Raw genomic sequence first — 20,165 nt, forward strand, 5'->3', positions numbered from 1 at the left:
TAAACGCAGAATGAAAGACTAAATTATTATCGAGGGCCGAAAGTCCCTTAGAATAAATAAAAAGTTTATTGTGAATGAGATATTTGAAATTAAAAATAACACTAAATTTTCTCTTAGTTTTTCACCCCTGTAACTTATTAAAATAAACATTATAGAAGTTCTCAGGCACTTTCGATCCTCGCTAATAACGTAATCTTTCATTCTGCATTTAAATTTTTCAAAAATACTTATTAGTTTTCTCAGGATTCGAAAAAAATGAATCCCTATTTGAATAGCATTGCAGCCGAAAATACGTACCTACCCATCCTATCACGGTACCGCCTAGCACCCCATGAATTTATTATAAGGATCTCTTTGTAAATAAGTTTGTGCAAAAAAATAGAATAGGAATAATTTACCTAACAAGGGCGGCGATATAGCCTGGACTAACTATACATTTGATACTAATAAACAATAACAGAAATATAATTCCTGAAAAAAGTACCTGAGATGACAACAAGACAGACTAATCAGGAGTAGAAAAATTTTGCAAAACATAATTAATGATGCTTCAATATTAGATAGTACTTACAATTCTGCTATTTCAGAGCCATTAAAAGCATAATCATCCACAACTTCTAAAGGATTAAAATTAATTGTCCTAAAACAAAGTAAAATAGCAATCACTGGTCCAACTATCATTATTTGTAATTTGTCATTTTACAACCTCAAGCCACCTATGCTAACAAAGACTTCAGGATTGTATCGAATTTATACTATCTATAAGCAACGAGCAAAAGTAGGTGTTAACGATCAGCTGTCGGAGAGAATTGAAGTCAGACGCGGGGTGAGACAGGGATGCGTATTGCCGCCAATTCTTTTTAATGCCTACTGGGAAGAGATCTTGAAAAAAGCTCTTAAGGGATACAGCTGGAATAAAGGCAAATGGAGTTCCTATTAACAACATTAGATGTGCGGATGACACTGTATATCTTAGCCGAAAATATTGGGGATCTTCATCAGAGGCTGGTGAATAGCGGAGTTTGGAAAAGAATACGGTCTATCAATGAACGTTAAGAAGACAAAATTTATGAGAATATCGAAAACTCAAAGAAATAATGGGAATCTCTTCATAAACGGATCCAATGTCGAACGAGTCGACCAATATGCATATTTTGGACCAATGATCAACTACAAAGGTGATTACTTCCAGGAACTCAAAATCAGAATAGAAAAGGCTAGAGCAAATTTTTCTAGATAGAGCTAGAGAACAAACTGAGAAAAGTGGTCTGCATAAGAGATTTGAAGTTGAAGTTAGGTTGGCTAGGTGATACGCTTTTTCGACTTTGCTTTATGAATGGAAGCTTGGACCTTGAATACTGCATCAATGAAAAAACTAGAATCATTCGAGCTGTGGGTGTACAGAAGAATTCTGAAAATACCGTGGACAGAACACGTCACAGACAAAGAGGTACTGAGAAAGATGAATAAAGAAATGGAAATCTTAAATACCATCAAAACAAGAAAATTAGAATATCTCGGGTATATTACACATGGCTAGAGATACAACTTGCTAAAGTTGATTATGCAGTGAAAGATTTAAGGAAAAAAAGCATAGGGAGGCGCAGAATATCGTGGATGCACAACCTGAGAGATTGGTACAGATGTACATCAAATGAAATTTTGTCATAGCAGCCATCTCTAAAGTTCGAATATGATGATTGTCAACCTCCGTCGCGGAGATGGCACTAAAAAAAAGAAGAATTTACAAACCAAAATTTTACACTCATAAAAAACCTTCTTAAAACTGTCTCTCTCTCTCTCCCTATAAACACCAATTGCTTGGTGATGAGGTTATTTAGCAAGTACTTCAAAGCCCACTGAAGATGGTTTGATAAAAACGAAAATGTTTGTTCTAAACATTTTTCAACTATTGTATAATTAATATATACAACTTAATTATGCTTATACATTTATACAACCTTTTTTGGGAATTTATATAACACAACGAGCTTTAAAATCGGAAGTCACTTAACAATAAAATATTATGTTAAGCTTAAAAAAGCGGTAGCAGTTGACAATGATTTATAATCTGCTTTTTTTTTATAAATATGTAGCATTCATATTTTTAGTTTGAATAAGATTTATAACTCAAAAATGAATAACCATTTTCAATTTCGTTGCAACACGAAACTACAGCCTCATCATCATTCCAGTTCAATCAGAGAGTGCAGCAAGCTCTACCGGTTTCGAAACTTATTAGTCTCTCATCAGGAGGCACATATGCTGCTCTCTCTGACCCAACTAGGACAAACCACAGCGTACAGTCACGGATTGCAACGGACAAAATGGCAGGGATGCCCTAGCGGCAACTGCTAGCAAAAAACTAAGTTTTCAATCTAATAGCACATAAAACAACATCCAAAAATGTTACTCCACATCCTACCAGATTGAAAACAATGGGAACCTTCTCTGGTAACACCTCCGAGGCTTCTACAATTTGCAAGCCATAACGCGCTGAGCAGATGAGACGTGAATTATAAATTGTAAAATTTCCTCATCTCCCTTAGTCTCAGCATCCGTTATGGCTTGCAAATTGTAGAAGCCTCGGAGGTGTTACCAGAGAAGGTTCCCATTGTTTTCAATCTGGTAGGTGTAAAGTAACATTTTTGGATGTTGTTTTATGTGCTATTAGATTAAACACTTAGTTTTTTTTAAGATTAATAACATTTGAAAGATGATAAAACTTACACTTGCTGTGCTATCACCTTGATTGCGTTTGCTTGAATATGTTGAATATTATTATGGTCCAGATCCCTAAAAGGATTAAATGTAAAAATCAATACGATTAGTCAGAAAATAATGAAGGTAGGGTAATTCCACGAGTACTATAATATGACGGAGTAATGTCTGGTTACACCAACAGATCTTAAGCTTAGACGTGCCTTAAGCTCAGGTTACGAAAAATACGCGTTGCACCATTGAGTCTTAGATCAATTTTTAGCGTGCCACAATGGATTGTCACGTGGATTGAGATGATAAGAATCGAAAATTATGGTGCAATGTAAGTGAGACTTAAAAAGGCCCTCCTATCTATAAACTGAGCTGGGCTAAGCTGGAGCTTAAGATTTGTTGGTGCAACCAGGCATAAAACTTGTATGACCAACATGAAGGTTCCAAAAAAGTGAGGAAATATATTTTTTTTTAATACAAAATCGTTTTGAAAAATTACTGTCTTTGTTACTAATAATTTATGAATAATTTTTTACTAATAAACGTTTTGAATATATTTTAAACTATTATATTGGTCTGGGATTAAATCTTTTTCATATTTGAGAAACTGACATTTTTACAAGAATTTGATAAACGATTCTTAGTATCATCTTATTTATAGGCTATTGATTATGTTCAAAATAAGAGAGCTAAAAGGAACTACAACGTTAACGGGATTTTATTGTCTCATTATGGTCAATGGACCTCTAAGTTTGAAAAAACCGCGGATCCTACCATTTAAATGGGTGCGTTTTTGAGAAAGGGGTGAATTAGTCCCTAGACACAGGGTGAATTACGGTGAGTACTATGTACTTTTGGTACAAATATGTCTATCTCAAAATTGTTCCAGGTTAAGTTTACTATCGAAATGTCACATTTTAAAGTCAAAAGTATTTTTTTTACAAAACTATATTCAAAAGAAAAGCAAGAAAAACACACGAAAGAAAGCAATTTTGTATTTTGCCCCATAACTTTTTTCCACAGGGATATAGGTATAGGCATTGCTGGAGCGAAAAATAACTTCCATTCTTCCTCTTTAAAATGAAGTGAGGTAAAAGTCTCTAGGATTTATAGTTTCTGAAATAGGATTTTTCAAAGTTCGCAACGCACAGCATTCTAGGGCCATTTTCCCTATTATTTCGCAAACATTGTTCTGTAACTTTTTTCTACGCATCCCTACGTATATGCAATGGTAGACAGTAGAAAAAGAAGTCAATTACCTTTAAAATGGTCTATCGTATCAAATTATACGCCTCTTTTTAAGCAAGTTATGCTTTTTCAAGTTTTTATACCTTTAATGATTTTTGATATTTTTAATGATTATTTTTTAAATTTCTTATTATGACTTTCTGTCTTGTCTTCTTCTTCTTAAAGTTCCCTCTCCTATCGGAGGTTGGATATCATAATGGCTATGGTCACTTTGTTTGGTACTTCTGTCTTGTACATTTAGGTATATACATTGTGAAATAAAAAGCTTATTTTCTTTACTTTAAAATGGTGTATTGCGAAAAATTATAGGACTATTTTTAAACAAGATATCCGTAGGATATCCGAGGGTATCCGTAATTTGAGAAAAATTTTAAACTTTTTTAATTTTTTTCAATTAGAAGAATATAATTGCATATTATAACATACTTTTTAATTCCAAATAACTTTTCTTAGTAACACTTTTCGATATTGTGAAATATAAAGGTACTTTACCCTTGAGCGAAATTCATATTTTTTAACATACCTCGTACACTATAAATAAAATGTTATATCTGATGATTGCATCGGGGGTTCTAGACCTAGACTATGCAGAGCATTTTATAAAAAATAATTTTTTTCATAAAGTTAATAATAAAAAAGTTTTCCAGGTGGTTCCAACTTAGTGGGACTTTTTGCATGTGTATATGTCATATTTTGAAAAAGCATATCTTGTTTAAAAATATTCCTAGAATTTTCTACAATACACCCTTTTAAAGTAAAAAAAAATAAGCTTTCTTTTTTGTTGTACAATGTATATACCTAAATATACAATAAAAAAGTCATAATGAGAAATTTAAAAATAATCGTAAAATATAAATGTAGGATTGTAAATAGTTTACCTTATATTTTAAATTCCCCTGTATATCATTTTTTTAATTATTAGTATTTACAAACACGAAACGAGCGGTTGTCGGCGAGGCTTTAATGCACAGATGGGTGGGCGTATCCAATCGAGGGGTAGTTTAAGTGAGCAGTTTCTGTTTATTTTTAAGACATAAAAATAACAAAGTAGAGCCCTTTGACCCAATTTTTATTACTAATAGGCTAGTTCCCGCGAAAGCGAATTAAACCATGAAAATGGGAAGATTAGCAGTAAGGGAATTTTGGTTGTGTGGGAACGAATACATTTAGTCGATGATAACACCATAAACGCGACGGACCTATGTTCTTAGGTTAAGGGATAATACTTAGACGGGTATTATATTGATTAGACGCAAATTATTTATAAATACATTTCCCTTTTGTAAGAGTAAGAACATGTAAGATTTTTGGTCGCAATTACACAAGTACTTTTATATTTCGATAATTTAATAGTAACAATAATTTAGACATCTATTTTATTAATTAAAACTATTAAACATCAAACGGACTTTTATTACGATCGTCTTTAAAAGAAACCTACATAAATATCAAAAATCATTAAAAGTATAAAATTTTAAACAACCATATATTGCTTAAAAATAGTCATATAGCCTAGTACACTAGACTATTTTAAAGATCATTGACTTTTCTCCCTATTAAATGTAGAATTGTATAATTTATACATACCTAAAGCTACGTAGAAAAAAGTTACAGAACAATGTTTGAGAAGTAACAAGGAAAATGGGCCAAAATCGCTGTAAGTGGCAAACTTTGAAAATTCATAGTTTGAAAACTATAAATCGTAGAGACTTTTACAAAACATTATTTTGAAGAGGAAGGATAGAAGTTTCTTTTCTGTGAAGCAATGCCTATACCTATATCCCCGTGGAAAATAGTTATGGGACAAAAAACAAAATTGCTATCTTTCGTGTTTTTTTCTTGTTTTTCTTTTGAATAGAGTTTTGTAAAAAAAAAAATTTTTGACATTAAAATGTGATGTGTCGATAGTAAATTTAATCTGGAACAATTTTCCTGTAGAGGTGTTTGTACCAAAAGTGCATAGAACTCACCCTAATTCGCCCTATGCCTAGGGACTAATTCACCCCTTTCTCAAAAACGCACCCCTTTAAATGGTAGCACTCCGCGGGTTTTTCATATTTAGAGGTCTATTGACTATATGAAACAATAAAAGCCCGTTAACGTTGTAGTTCCTTTCTAAAATACATAAGTAATAGCCTATTAAATATGAAATAGAAATAAAACTACAACTTGTGAGTATTAGTTTACACGTATAAAATAATCGGAATCGTTTATTGTTGAAGGTAAGCGCCATTTTCTACTTTTCGAGTTATTTGGTGTTAAATACAGTTTCGCAGTATAATCTATATCCATGTCATGCATCAGTGTTTGCTTCCTTTCAACACCAAATGACGCGGATATAGAAAGAGAGAAGGGTTTTTTTACCATAACTCGAAAAGAAGAAAAATGCACTTATCTTTCAACAATAAACGAAATGTTTCTACCTTGAAATTTTTAAGTAAATATTGTAAAAAGTAAAACTTACAAAAGAAATAATGTGTTGTTGTTTATCGAAAGGTCGTATAGGTCTGGAATTTCTGTTAGTTTCGTCCACACTATCCTTCTAAAAATGTAAACATCTTTTAAATGGAATATTTAACTACTAGTTAAAAGAAAAGGGAATGAAAAATAAGATTAGCTTGAACGAAAGCTGAATAGGTTAGATATAAATTTTCGTAATTACTTACAATGAATAAAAATTATGTGATGTAACTCCTTTCAGTAGTCCGTGTAGAAACATTATCTGAGGTGCGTGAGTAATGTACCTGAAAATTGTATATTATAACAAGCTGAAAATGCGAGCATTATCATAACGAAAACTTTGTTTATATACGTATTTAAATTCATAATATGGACAATTGCTATTACGAAAAGTTAATTAGAATTAAAAATTATGTTTTAATGTGCAAATAAACATTCTAATTTAAATGTTGTGAACTACACTCCGCGTCGTAGAAAACGGGCACCCCAAAAATGGGCCATTTTTCATGTCTCGTATCTCGTAAACCTGTGGTCCGCTTTAATTAATTTTTTCAATATCTTATAGCTTTATTCTTCAACAGTATCGCTGTATATAGTAATAATGTTGTTGCTAAACAGGTAAATTTTCATTATATACCTACCGGGTGTATCAATCAAACTGTGTTTTTTCCTTAAAATTTGCAACACCCTGTGAAATATTCTAGTATTTATAAAACACTGAAATTAAAGCCCTACAATAGCCTCAGGTTTTCTTAACATTCTGTTTCATGATTCATTCGCTTATGTTGGATAGTACAAAAGTTATTAGGTACTTGAATAATTAGACATGGTCTTTATCAGTACAGGGTGTTTCTAAAGGCAAGAACCAGTGCGACAAACTTTAAGGGGTAATTCTGCATTAAAAAATAATGACAGTTTGCTCTACAATCGTATGCCCGCAAATGCTTCGTTGCCGAGATACGGGATGTTGAATTTTTTCTTACAAACTGACGATTTATTTATTGCTTAAAAATTGGTTGAGATATGCAAATAACATTTGGTGGGTTTCATGACGTAGTTATTGCACATTTTTTGACATACAATTAAAAATTTTATATTCACCATTGGCGTGCATACGTGAATATAAATTTCTTAATTGCATGTCAAAAAATGCGCAATAACTATTTCTTAAAATCCACTAAATTTCATTTGCATATCTCAACCGGTTTTAATGCAATAAATAAATAGTCGGTTTGTAAGAAAAAATTCAACATCCTGTATCTCAGAGGCGAAGCACTTGCGGAGATATGTTTATAAAGCAAAATGGTCATTATTTTTTCATGCAGATTTACCCCTTAAAGTTTGTCGTAGTTATGTAGAAACACGCTGTACTGATGAAGAACATGGCTTGTTGTTAAAGTACCTAACTTTTGTATTATCCAATATAAACGAATGTATCAATAAACAGAATTTTAAGAGAACCTGAGGCTATAGTTGTATTTTAATTTCAGTATTTTATAAATGATAGAATATGCCACAGGGTGTTGCAAACTTTGAGGAAAAAACACAGTTTGATTCGTACACCCGGTATACAATCAAAATTTGCGTGTTTAGCAACAATATTATTGCAGCGATATTGTTAAATAATAAAGCTATAAGGTATTGAAAAAATTACTTAAATTGGACGACAGGTTTAGGAGACACTTGACATCAAACATGGCCCATTTTTTTGGGTGCCCGTTTTCTATGACGCGCAGTGTATAAAGATACTTTACTCGAAATTCATATTTTTTATATACCTCGTATAAAATTAATAAAATTTGATTCGTGATAGTTGCATCATAAATCTTAGACCAAGAAGAGATTTTTATGAAGAATAACTTTTCTTCGTCAAATTAAAAATACAAGATTTATAAATGAAAATGATGTATGGTATCCTTAATTTGAGAAAATTCGTCAAATATTATAATTTTTTATTCCAAACAACATTTTTTAGAACAATTTTCAAATATTGTGAAATACTTAATATAATACATAAAGATACTTTTTACTGATGAACTGTAGTAGTAGGTACTTATGGAACAGTCTATTTAACATTAAAGGGGAGGCCGTACATTTACTCGTACAAACCTTTTGAAAGTTATTAATACATTATTGCTTTCAAAATATACTCAAATTGTATTTTTATACATTTATTACACATACTATTTTATATAATAATTAAATTCACTATAAAATGTCATTTATATTTTATTAATATTAATATTAATACCTAAATAATTTAAAATTTAGTTTGACATTCACGAAGTGTCAAACTCAAATGTAAATAATAACATTTGCTTTGCTTAACAAATTCAAATTAAAAAAGTAGCCTACTTCCTAACCAAAGATTTCAGCTGACGTTTAGTGTCTGGTAGGAAATAACCGGATTGTGACGTCACATTTTAGTTTTTGAGGTCGATTATCTCGAAGACGGTTAGAAATATCGAAATGCCGTTTTCAGATTTGGATTCAGAAGACAAAACTACATAAGAATCCATCGATACATCTGCTCTAACTATTGCAGGAGCGGCGACGCAATAACACACAGAATTTTGCAAATGTATAAACGAAAAGTTTTCGTTGAAAAGTTAAATGCTTAAACCACAAAAGGAGTTTTTCTACTAAGTAAAAACTATAATAGCCTATTGTTTCCTGGGGGAACCAGACCGCACCTTTTTACTTTAGGTCTTATACTCGGGCGACTACGAACTCCCCCACGCTACCTAGATTTTAATGGGTTCAGTTTTATAGTAGGATTAAAAGCGACTACGAACTGCCCCACGCTACCTAGATGCTTAGATAATATTTTTGTGAACATATATAGTTTTTATTTTATTTAATTGTATTCAAAAAGGAACCCAATTCCCAAAGCATGAGCGAAAATTTTAAATGATTAAATAATGAAATTATAACAATATAATCGAATAAAGTTTATTTATAAATCTACATTAACTTATATACAGTATCAAAAACTACAGTTAAACAATAACAATGTTTAATTCTAATGTCTGATTAGTGATTAAAATAAGTAAGAGTGAACACTATATTTTAGATTTTAAAAGTTAGCTGCATAATAATTGCAAACTGACTTAATGAAGTCTAATTTAGTAATGTTTTGATTAACGTAATATTCATTTAGCCTATTTTCAATAAAATCAACTTTTCTTTTTGCCGTTTTATCTTTTTTTATGTGCAGTTCTAATTTTCACATATACTTTTGCTTGAAAATTTAACAAAATGTCTGTAAATCTAAATATGTAAGGATGCGATTTATAAAAACATTCGTTAAATTTCGATTGAAATGATTCACATGCGTTTGTAGAAAATATAAGAGATAATAAATTTGAAGCCCAAATGTAAGGTGGAAATTTTGAATCTTCCGTTAAATAATTATCAACTAGTTAATCACAAAATTGCAAAACCCTGTCATCTTCTGGTCATCAGAAAAAAGTTACCAACATCATTTGCATCTAAATAAGGAATGCCGAAAAACAATTTTAAATATTTTCCAATAACAGTTTGATTTTTATATTCCGAGGACAAACCTAAATTTTGAATTTTTCGGTACCAATTTTGTGTTAAATGAAATTTGCAACAAAAAATATTAATGTCGGGTCACACTAACTTGGCTGCATTTTGAATTGCTATTTCAAAATCAGAAATTATTCGCTTCGGTTTAAAATTTAAATTCAAATCTGTACATATTGTTATTAATGTACTTTTGTAGTACAAAAGTACTTTTGTACGATTGCTGTGATTTATTTGGTAACAAACAAAATACTAGAGGAACATAAAAACCATTTTTGTAGCCATGTATAGTAAACATCTGACAAAAATATTTAGAGAACAGTATTGAAAAGTTCCATCTACATACAAAGTTACAAAGATTCTACATTACACAAAAAGTAAAGATTTGTGAAACAACTAAAAATTGCGGAATTATTTTTCGTAGATAATAAGAAGTTTTCACCTTTATTTGTTTTTAAATTTAAGTTCACTAACACTTGTAGAACTTCTTCCTGTGACTTGGACAATGATGGTGTGGATTTTCGTTTTGCAGCATAGATATTTCTTCTGACGCAAGAAATGTCTTTCGTCGTCAGCGGTAAATTGCTGAAATTTTCCTTTCTCAATTCCTTGTCGACAATATTTAAAGGTTTTTCACATACTATATCATCTACAGCTTTCCTCTTTGTAGAATTACTAAAAATTTGCCGGTCAACGTGGATATCTGGAGCATGATTATGCTCCACCGACGCTTTTTCAAGAATAACGTAATTTTCATCACCTTCCTTTGTGTACACTTTTTGTTGACACCTTTTTTGATGCATCGCCATGTAACTTTTCCATCTTTGGGGACACGGGCCTTTGAATATTTATATTCATTAATTATTAATGAAAGTTCTCCCCTTTGACTAAACATAGTCGTTGGATTCGCCATTTAAAAGTTAAACACTAAAGGACAAAACCGGACACTATACCGTATAGGTATATTGTCCGGTAATACCGTACAAGTATAACGCATTGCAACTGAAGTGAATAACTGTAAATATTTATATTCTTACTTTCAACTATAATCAAATTTGGAATTTCCGGTCATTAAGACTTAATCCCCAACTTTCTCGGCGATGGGACAGCAGGTACTTGGGATTAATGGGCCCAGATAGTTCGTGGGGCAGTTAGATAAGGCCGTTATACTCTCTCTACTTTAGGTTCTCTTGTACTCATGATAAGGAACCATCTCTCTTTCTCTTTTGTGGTTTCCCCATTACTGGGGATCGTGATTTTCCTTCAATACTCCTAACAAATTTTCTCCATTGATCTCTATTCAGCTGCTCTAAGGGTTTCACTGAATGAGAGTGGTCCGCTAAATTCTGAATTTGGTCAATTACAAATTTGGTCAGAAACAACTAATCTCTCTAAGTAGTCCAGGGCGGATCTGTTTTGAGATGGACGTTGAGAGGTGACTCTAATTTTTTTTGCAGAAAGTGCTTGGAATTAACCCATATAATAATAATTGAGTTATACTCCCACTCAAAAAGGTCCGGAACATTGTTTAAATAATCAAAATGTCAAAAAATGAAGGAAAAATTCGATTTTTGTCTTTGTTTTTTTATTAAAACTTTTAAAGTATTCACTTCCGAGAAAAGTAGCACTAAACTAAAAGTTGCGTAATTAAATTTCCTACAATATAAGATTGGTTAAAAATGTTTGAAATTGTTAACCTTGTTGCAAAATAGCAATAATTGCGAAGAAAACATAAAAAAACAAGTATTCGCATTTTACTTTTTTCAACCATTTTTGCTACACTTAGGACCTTCATATTTCACCCAGAAAAACTTTATGACATGATAAAACAAAACTATAAATTTAGTTAAATTCAGTTCAATAGATTTTGCAAAATAAATTTTGCAATCCAGCTTTAGCAAAAAAAATTGTTTTTTCAAAATGTTTCAAAAAGTTATATTTCTTTACGCGCGATATGAGGGTGAATTTTTATATGTTAAAACCTAAGATCCCGGCGCATGCGCATTATAACTTTGTTCTGATTGGATGTTCAAATGACATGTCAAAAATTATCCAATATGGCAGCTGTAGCGCAGCTGTGGTTTGGACCTTAGACAAGGAAAGAGAGAGGACGAGTAATCCTATGACCAAAAGTGAAGCCAAACCGACACCAGAGATTTTGATCATCGACGTATCTTTGGGGTATTGTTATGCATTGAGTATTTAAAATAAAAACATGAAATGTATTTAAAATGAAGAATTTGTGTACGGTAAATGTTTTATTAAGTTGCTCATATTACGTACATATGTTTCAATACATACATATGTTTTTATTACGAATTTTAGATGATGATTTACTTTATTTTTTATGAAATTTTAACCTTCAACGAACACCCACCACTGGCAACCCATTGTTATTTTTGACGTGACCGCCATGTTTTTGGTGACAAACAAACCAAAAACTGGCTTCACTTTTGGAACGTGTGTGTTAAATGAGTGTTACCCGTCCTCTCTTTTTTCCTTGTCTAAGGTTTGGAGGGTTGACGGTTTGATGGTTGTTGCGTTTTAAAATTTGTAGGAAGAGAAACAACAAAGGTTAGTTAATAGTTATACTGCCTTTTTAAATAGTTTTCATATTATATTTTTGAAGTTATACATAATTTATCAGTCAACGGTTATACTTCAAAATGTTTTAATTTATGTATGTATCAGTCCAGAAAAGGTGTGGAAAGAATATATTAGTGTTTTTAAATATATTTTTCTACAAACGTGTTAAAAATGCAATTTTTAGGACTCCATAGGAGCGTTAAAAATGCTACTTTAAGGCACTAGTGCTTTAAAATTTTTAAGGCACTGCAGTTAAAAGTGAATTGTCAAATTGTGAAACGTCAAAATATTTATATTTCATTTATTAACATTAATATTAATAATACAACTTGCGCAATTTGAAAAAGGTGGTTTAAAAGGTTTTTTATTATAATTTTGTGTCTTTGGATTTGTCTTCCTTGGGCGTAAAATAATAAAACATCTATTTTTATATTTCACTTGTCACCGTGATGTATAATTATGTATATCTGAAAGGTAAGTAGCATGCGGCTTGATGGCCTTGTTGGTAGAGCATTGGACCAGAGATCAAAAAATCGCGAGATTGCGGGTTTAAATCCCGGACGATTCATATTTTTTTCTTTTTTTTTAATATTTGGCATTGTTAAGTTTTGGTTCATTTTTGGTAATTATTGTTAATTTTTTGTATTGTAACTGTTAAGTAGGTATATTTATTTCGTTGAAATTATATTATAACACAAGTATAACTTCTTACGTGCGTACAAAGTACACACACATTCTTTTTTTTTTTGCAAATGGAAGAATACTGTACCTTTCATTTTCAATTTACAAAATAAAATCGGTTAACTACCACGGCGACAGGATTATTTATTTTTTAATTAAACATTAATTTTTGGTGCTACGCGCAGGACAGCGGATACGTTCGCTATAATAGGGCATTCCAATGACCTTTGATAATGATTGACAAATTTTAATTTTCAGTACATTTCGAAATAAATACATAAATGTGTTTTTCTGCAACCGTGTTCAAAAAGGATTTTTTAGCACTCCATACGAGCGTTAAAAATGCTACTTTAAGGCACTAGTGCTTTAAAATATTTTTAAGGCACTGCTGTTCGTATTGACCATATTTGCAATTTTGATATAATGTCAAAAAAATATAAAAATGGAATGTCAGTCAAGTTCAAGTAAAAGTTTTTGTAGATATTGTCCTGTAATTGCGTTTGTAGAAAAAATATTGTATGATATGCGTGTTAAAAAGTACATTTTTAAGGCACTTATGTGAATTGCAGAACTCGCTATCACTCATTCTGCAAACTTTCACATGCGTGCCTTAAACGTGTAACACATACCAAAAACACATACTCTGTCCTTTAAAATAACACTTTTTTTAGCAAAATCTTTCTTTGTTCATATATTTTAACTTAGAATAAAAGTGTATTATGTATTTTTAAAGATATGCAATTGTTTAAACAATTTTTCACAAACAATAATCAGATTAGTTTGATTTCTGTGGAGTTAAAATGTGCACATACAACAAAATATAGAGTAAGAAAATAATATATTAAATAAAGATTGGAAGAAATTTTGGTGGAAATCAACTTGTGTGAATCGGACACCGCTGTCCTGCACGTAGCACCAAAAATTAATGTTTATTTAAAAAAGTTCCTGACGCAGTGGTAGTTAACCGATTTTAATTTTGCAAATTGCAAATGAAAGGTACAGTATTCTTCTATTTGCAAAAAAATTAACTTGCTATCTGCTTTATTTTCAGTCCTGCAACATTTTGAAAAAACGATTTTTTTTGCGAGAGCTGGATTGCAAAATTTATTTTGCAAAATCTATTGAACTGAATTTAACTGCATTTACAGTCTTGTTTTATCATATCATAAAGTTTTTCTGTGTGAAATATGAAGCTCCTAAGTGTAGCATAAATGGTTGAAAAACATAAAATGCGAATACTTGTTTTTTTTATGGTTTTTTCGAAATTGTTGCTAATTTGCAACAAGGGTGACAATTTTTAAAATTTACGAAAATGAATACTTTTAAAGTCATAATCAAAAAACGAAGAAAAAGATCGAATTTAAACAATGTTCCGGAACTTTTTGAGTGGGAGGATAACTCAAATATTATTATATGAGTTATTTTCAAGCAATTTCTACAAACAAATCTGAGTCACCTCTCAATGTCCAAATTAATTTACTAATATTTTTACAGATGCGCCCTGGTCTAAAGTTATAAAGGAACACGCTACAGACATATCATGGACAGCCTTTTTTTAGTTTCAAGTTGGTTAAGAATGGAAACGTTTGTCCGATGAGTTGCCCAAGGTATGCGCAGCATTCTCTTGCAACCCCACATCTCAAAGGCATACATTTTTCGGCGTTCTAATGCGCGAAGAGGCTAAGTTTCTTCTTAATAATAGTAACTATATTATGTATAAACCTAATAAAATTAACCCCAGGGGACTCACAGGAGGACCCCATGCACTTTAATAATTCAACTGAGGCTGTTCAACAAACTCTTCTTCTTCTTTAGGTGCCGTGTCTGTATTCAGACGTTGGCCGTCATCATGTTTACAATTTCCTGAAATCTCTCTCTATCGGCTGCTGCGCGAAATATTTCTTCTACTGTGCAGCCACACCACTGTCTAATATTACGCAGCCATGAAAGTTTCTTTCGAACAATCCATATCTTTCCCTCCAATTTCCTTGTATTATAAGGCGAAGCAGATGGTATTTAGGTCCTCTAATTATATGGCCGAAGTATTCTGTTTTTCTCCTCTTTATGATGTTTATGAGCAGACATTCTGAATTCAGCATTTGAAGAACATCTTCATTGGAACTATGCGAAACTCACGATATCTTTAGTATTCGTCGATAGGATACAACCACTATTCGAATGCTTCTATTTTGTTTAGAATTGTGGTGTTTAACGTCCATGTCTCACAACCATACAATAGGATAGATAACACATAACATTTCAGCACCTTATTTCGAATATTCATCGACAGGTTTCTGTTACATAAATCTGGTTTCCAGGTCATAAAAGCCTTCCGTGATATTTCGATCCAAGTTATTATCTCTTCATCAGAGTCACAATTTACATTTAGCCAGCTGCCAAGGTACTTGAAATGATTTACCCGTTCTAGCTCCTCTCCATCAAGGGAGAGCTGACCTTGATCTATATTAATCTTTGTTTTTGAAATGTTGATTTTAAGGTCTCTCCGATAACTTGCTTCACTGACTAGATTTAGTAGTGTCTGAAGATCTTGTAAATTTTTAGCAAGAATGGCTGTATCGTCAGCGTATCTAATATTGTTGATTACTTCTCCGCCTAGCCTTACTTCCTCCTCTTGTCTGTCATCCAAAGCCTCCCTAAAGATTTCTTTAGAGTACAGATTAAAAAGGGTGGGTGATAAAACACAACCTTGTCGTACTCCACGTTTTATCGGCAGTTTTTCAGTACGACTGTCTCCAATTTGGATAGAGGCTACTTTTTTTTTGTTTATTAGGCAATCTGTTATAACATATACCAATAGGCACATTTTATCTGAGAAATAATGACATGAAGAGATTGTGACCAGCGCCACACATCTCTATAGAGATAATATTAAATTACTGTATTACATATATTAACTTGAGCAACTCTTAAATACAGAAAACCCCACAAAGACAGAGCAACAAAGACAGTACCAGTTAGCCGAACCTGAAATACCAGAGCCCACACTAGCTGAAGTAAAGTCCGCAATTTCGTCCCTAAAAAACCATAAAGCCCCAGGCCCAGATGTCATACAGGTGGAACTACTAAAAAAAGGGGGAGACAAACTACATCTTGAGATATATCATCTTATAAGAGAAGTCTGGGAACGAGAAGAAATACCGAAACACTGGCATGAAAGCCATATAATACCTATTCACAAGAAGGGAGACAAACAAATATGTCGGAACTATAGAGGAATATCGTTAATTAATACAACATACAAGATTATATCCATAATACTGTTTAGAAGATTAACTCCATACGCAGAGGAAATAATAGGCGACTACCAAAGCGGATTCAGACCGGGAAGGTCGACTATAGACCAGATCTTCGTCCTACGCCAGGTGTTGGAAAAAAACTGGGAATTCAACCGCGATGTACACCAAATCTTCGTGGACTTCAAACAAGCTTACGATTCTGTTAGCAGAGAAGCATTGTGGGAGACTATGGTAGAAATGGGAGTACCTGGAAAACTGGTACGATTAGCAAAGGTGAGCACGGAGAACGCTTCCGCACGTATCAGAGTTGGCAGCAACACGTCGGATGAATTCCTCATTGACACAGGACTTAGACAAGGAGATCCTCTCGCCCCCTGCTATTTAACTTCTCACTGGAACATGCAGTAAGGAAAGCTCAGCCACAACTGACAAACGGATTTGCCGCCCAAGGATCAAAAATAATATTAGTCTTTGCGGATGACGTGGACACAATTGCACAATCCATCAGAGATGCGAAAGAAGTTTTCACCCTATTCGAGAACGGAGCCAAGGAAGTTGGTCTTAAGGTCAACGAGGACAAGACCAAGTACATGGTGGTTACGAAGAACCCAAGACCAAGGGTTAGACAAAACGTAACAATTAATGAATACAATTTTGAAGTCGTCAAAGAATTTAAGTACTTGGGAGCGATCATAACATCTGAAAATAACTATGAAAAGGACGTGGCAGCCAGGATTATTGCAGGAAACAGGGCATATTACTCGTTAAGGACCCTACTTAAATCAAAAATACTCTCAAGACCAGCAAAAATAAGAGTATATAAGACAATAATTCGTCCCACAATAACATACGGAAGCGAAACCTGGACTTTGAATCAGCGGGAAACAACAAAATTACTGGTACTTGAAAGAAAGATACTGCGGACTATCTATGGGCCTTGCAAAGAAGAGACAACAGGAGAATGGAGAAGAAGACACAATGATGAACTCCAGACAATATACGGAGATGAAAACATAGTACGCTACATTAAATCAAACAGAATACGATGGGCGGGTCACGTACTAAGATCAAGTGACGAAAGACTTCTAAACGCCACATTCTGGGAAAGGCCCGATGGAAAAAGGTCAGTTGGTCGCCCAAGAAAGAGATGGAAGGACGCAGTAGCCAGCGATCTACGCAAAATGGGAGTACAGCAATGTGAAATAGCTGCTCAGGACCGACAACAATGGAGGGAAATAGTAAACGCGGCCAAGACTCGTAGAGCCAAATGATGATGATGATGATTAACTTAGCTACTGTAACAATATTAATGTCTGTGCGGTAAATCTAATGGTGTCTGTCTCTTTAACCGTTTTGTTTCCTGACTGTTGTCTAACAAATTAATTGCAAGCACATTCGCGTGGCTTTCAAGACGTACGATATATTTTGCATTTACCTCCACTATCACTTCACTGACGGTTTTCGTTTCCAGATCATTGTAATTATCCCTTTTAGTAACAAACCACGGAGCATCGATTATTGAACGTAACACCTTGGACTGGAATCTCTCAATTATGGATACATTCGACTTGGATGCTGTTCCCCAGAGCTGCAGACCATATGCCCAGACTGATTTGAATATTGTGTTGTAGACTAGCAGTTTATTTCTTGTCGTAAGCTTAGACTTACACCCTAGAAGCCAATAATGCTTACTAAATTTTATGCCCAGTTGTTTCCGTTTGTTCCATATATGGGTTCTCCAGGTTAATCCCCTGTCCAAGTGCATGCCCAGATATTTTACAGAGGTAACTGAGGGAATTACCTTATTATTTATTGTTACTGTAGGTGATTCACCGTGACATTTTGTTAAAACAATATGGTTTGATTTTTGTTCATTCAATTTAATTCTCCAATTTTGTGTCCATGTATTTATTTGATTTAATACTCTCTGGAGTTTTGCAGCAGCTTCGACGGGATTTTTGTGTACTGCTAGGATTGCAGTATCGTCTGCAAAGGTGGTGGTCGTTGTATCACGATTTGTGGGTAAGTCTGCTGTGTAAATCAGATACAGTTGTGGTCCCAAAACGCTTCCTTGCAGTACCCCTGATCTGATGGGATATAGTTTTGTAAAGGCTGACTCAAACTTCACTCGAAAGTATCTTTCTGATAAATACGACTTAAGGAGTGTATATAGTTCCTCTGGTAAGTTCTTTTTCAGTTTATACAACAGTACTTGATGCCAAACTTTATCAAAAGCCTGGCTAACATCGAGGAATGCTGCTGAACAGTAACTTTTTTCTTCAAATGTTTTATTTATAACGTTGACCACTCTGTGAACTTGTTCGACGGTACCATGCTCTTTCCTAAATCCAAATTGGTGGTCGGGTATCATATTTCTGTCTGTTAGTATTTGTAGAAGTCTTTTTTCTATTATTTTTTCCATGACCTTAGACATTACTGGCATTAAACTAATTGGTCGATATGAAGTGGGCTCATTTGGAGGTTTTCCTAATTTTTGTATAAGGGTAATTTCCGCAATTTTCCATTGAATTGGGAAGTGTTTTAGCCTTAGTACGTCATTACACAATTGAGTTAGCATTTTAATTGCTTTGGTAGGTAGGTTTTTAATTACCTCACCTGTGATTAAGTCATAGCCAGGTGCTTTCTTTTTTATTAGATTATTGTTGATTATGTTTTGAACTTCTTTGGATGAAACGTGTAGTGTGTTTTCTCCTGTCGGGGTTTGGTTCTGTAGGAAATTGTAAATTTCTTGATCGTTATTTGTTGCAGTAGCTGGTATAGGTTTGAAAACTTCTTCTAGGTATTCGCCGAAAGTTTCTGCCTTTTCATTGTTTGTTCTGGCCCATGTTCCGTTGGATTTTCTAATTGGTGGGATATGACGATGTTGCTGTTTTAATTTTTTTGTAGCCTTCCATAGCGCATAATCGCTGGCATCTGACGGCGTTAAATTTTCTAGGTATTCTTGAACGCTGTTATTTTTTAGTTGTTTTAGTAGTTCCTTCAATTGTCGTGCTGCTCTATTGAGCCTTAACTTGTCATCTGGATGTCTAGTTTGCTTCCAAGTTCTACTCAGATACCTTTTTTCAATTATTTTTTTTCTCTGACATTTATTGGACAATTAATTTTTTGTTTTGCTTTTGTTGGTGGAGGTGTTGATTTCCATGCAGCTTCCTGAATCGTTGTTGTGTAATTTTGGATTTCTTTTTCTAGTTCTTCTGGTGACTTTAGTGACACGTTTAGTTCAATATTTGCTTCAACCCTTTCTCTGAAAGCTTGCCAGTTGGTTTTGTAATTGTGCAACTTGGGCGGAGGCTCTTTTTCTTTAATTCCTGAATGTACAGTTGCTACTACAGAAGTATGATCAGACTCTATATCAAGATTTGATTCGATACTTAGATATCCCCTTGAGAACCCTTTTGTAACAAAGAAATCTAAACAGTCGGGAACTTTCTGCGGGTCGGATGGCCAGTATGTGGGCTGATACGTAGACAAATGGTCCAAGTGTTGTTCTGATATGATTTGATGTAGTACCCTGCCTCTTCCAGGAGCGCACAGTCTTGAACCCCGACTAGTATGTTTGGCGTTATAGTCTCCACCTGCCAGGAAACGGTTACCAAGTTGGTTAAAGAGATTACTTAAAGAATTTTTGTTAGCTCTATAATTTGGTGGGCA

General features: G+C 33.3%; 1 protein-coding gene across 5 annotated transcripts in view; it reads right to left on the reverse strand.

Moving 5' to 3' along the window:
• The window catches only part of LOC114334058 (lutropin-choriogonadotropic hormone receptor-like), a 223,094-nt gene that overhangs the window by 46,299 nt on the left and 156,630 nt on the right, over positions 1 to 20,165 (reverse strand). For 3 of the 5 annotated variants that reach the window (XM_050649945.1, XM_050649947.1, XM_050649944.1), the window contains exons 4-7: positions 6,627 to 6,704; positions 6,425 to 6,502; positions 2,731 to 2,796; positions 572 to 640 (exon numbers count right to left, since the gene is read on the reverse strand). In XM_050649945.1, coding sequence (XP_050505902.1) covers positions 572 to 640; positions 2,731 to 2,796; positions 6,425 to 6,502; positions 6,627 to 6,704 — 291 coding nt within the window. The remainder of the gene's footprint in view (positions 1 to 571; positions 641 to 2,730; positions 2,797 to 6,424; positions 6,503 to 6,626; positions 6,705 to 20,165) is intronic. The other 2 variants (XM_050649948.1, XM_050649946.1) reach the window with 1 other exon arrangement.

Source organism: Diabrotica virgifera, chromosome 4 (assembly GCF_917563875.1).
Source record: "Diabrotica virgifera virgifera chromosome 4, PGI_DIABVI_V3a".
NCBI classification, from domain to species: domain Eukaryota; kingdom Metazoa; phylum Arthropoda; class Insecta; order Coleoptera; family Chrysomelidae; genus Diabrotica; species Diabrotica virgifera.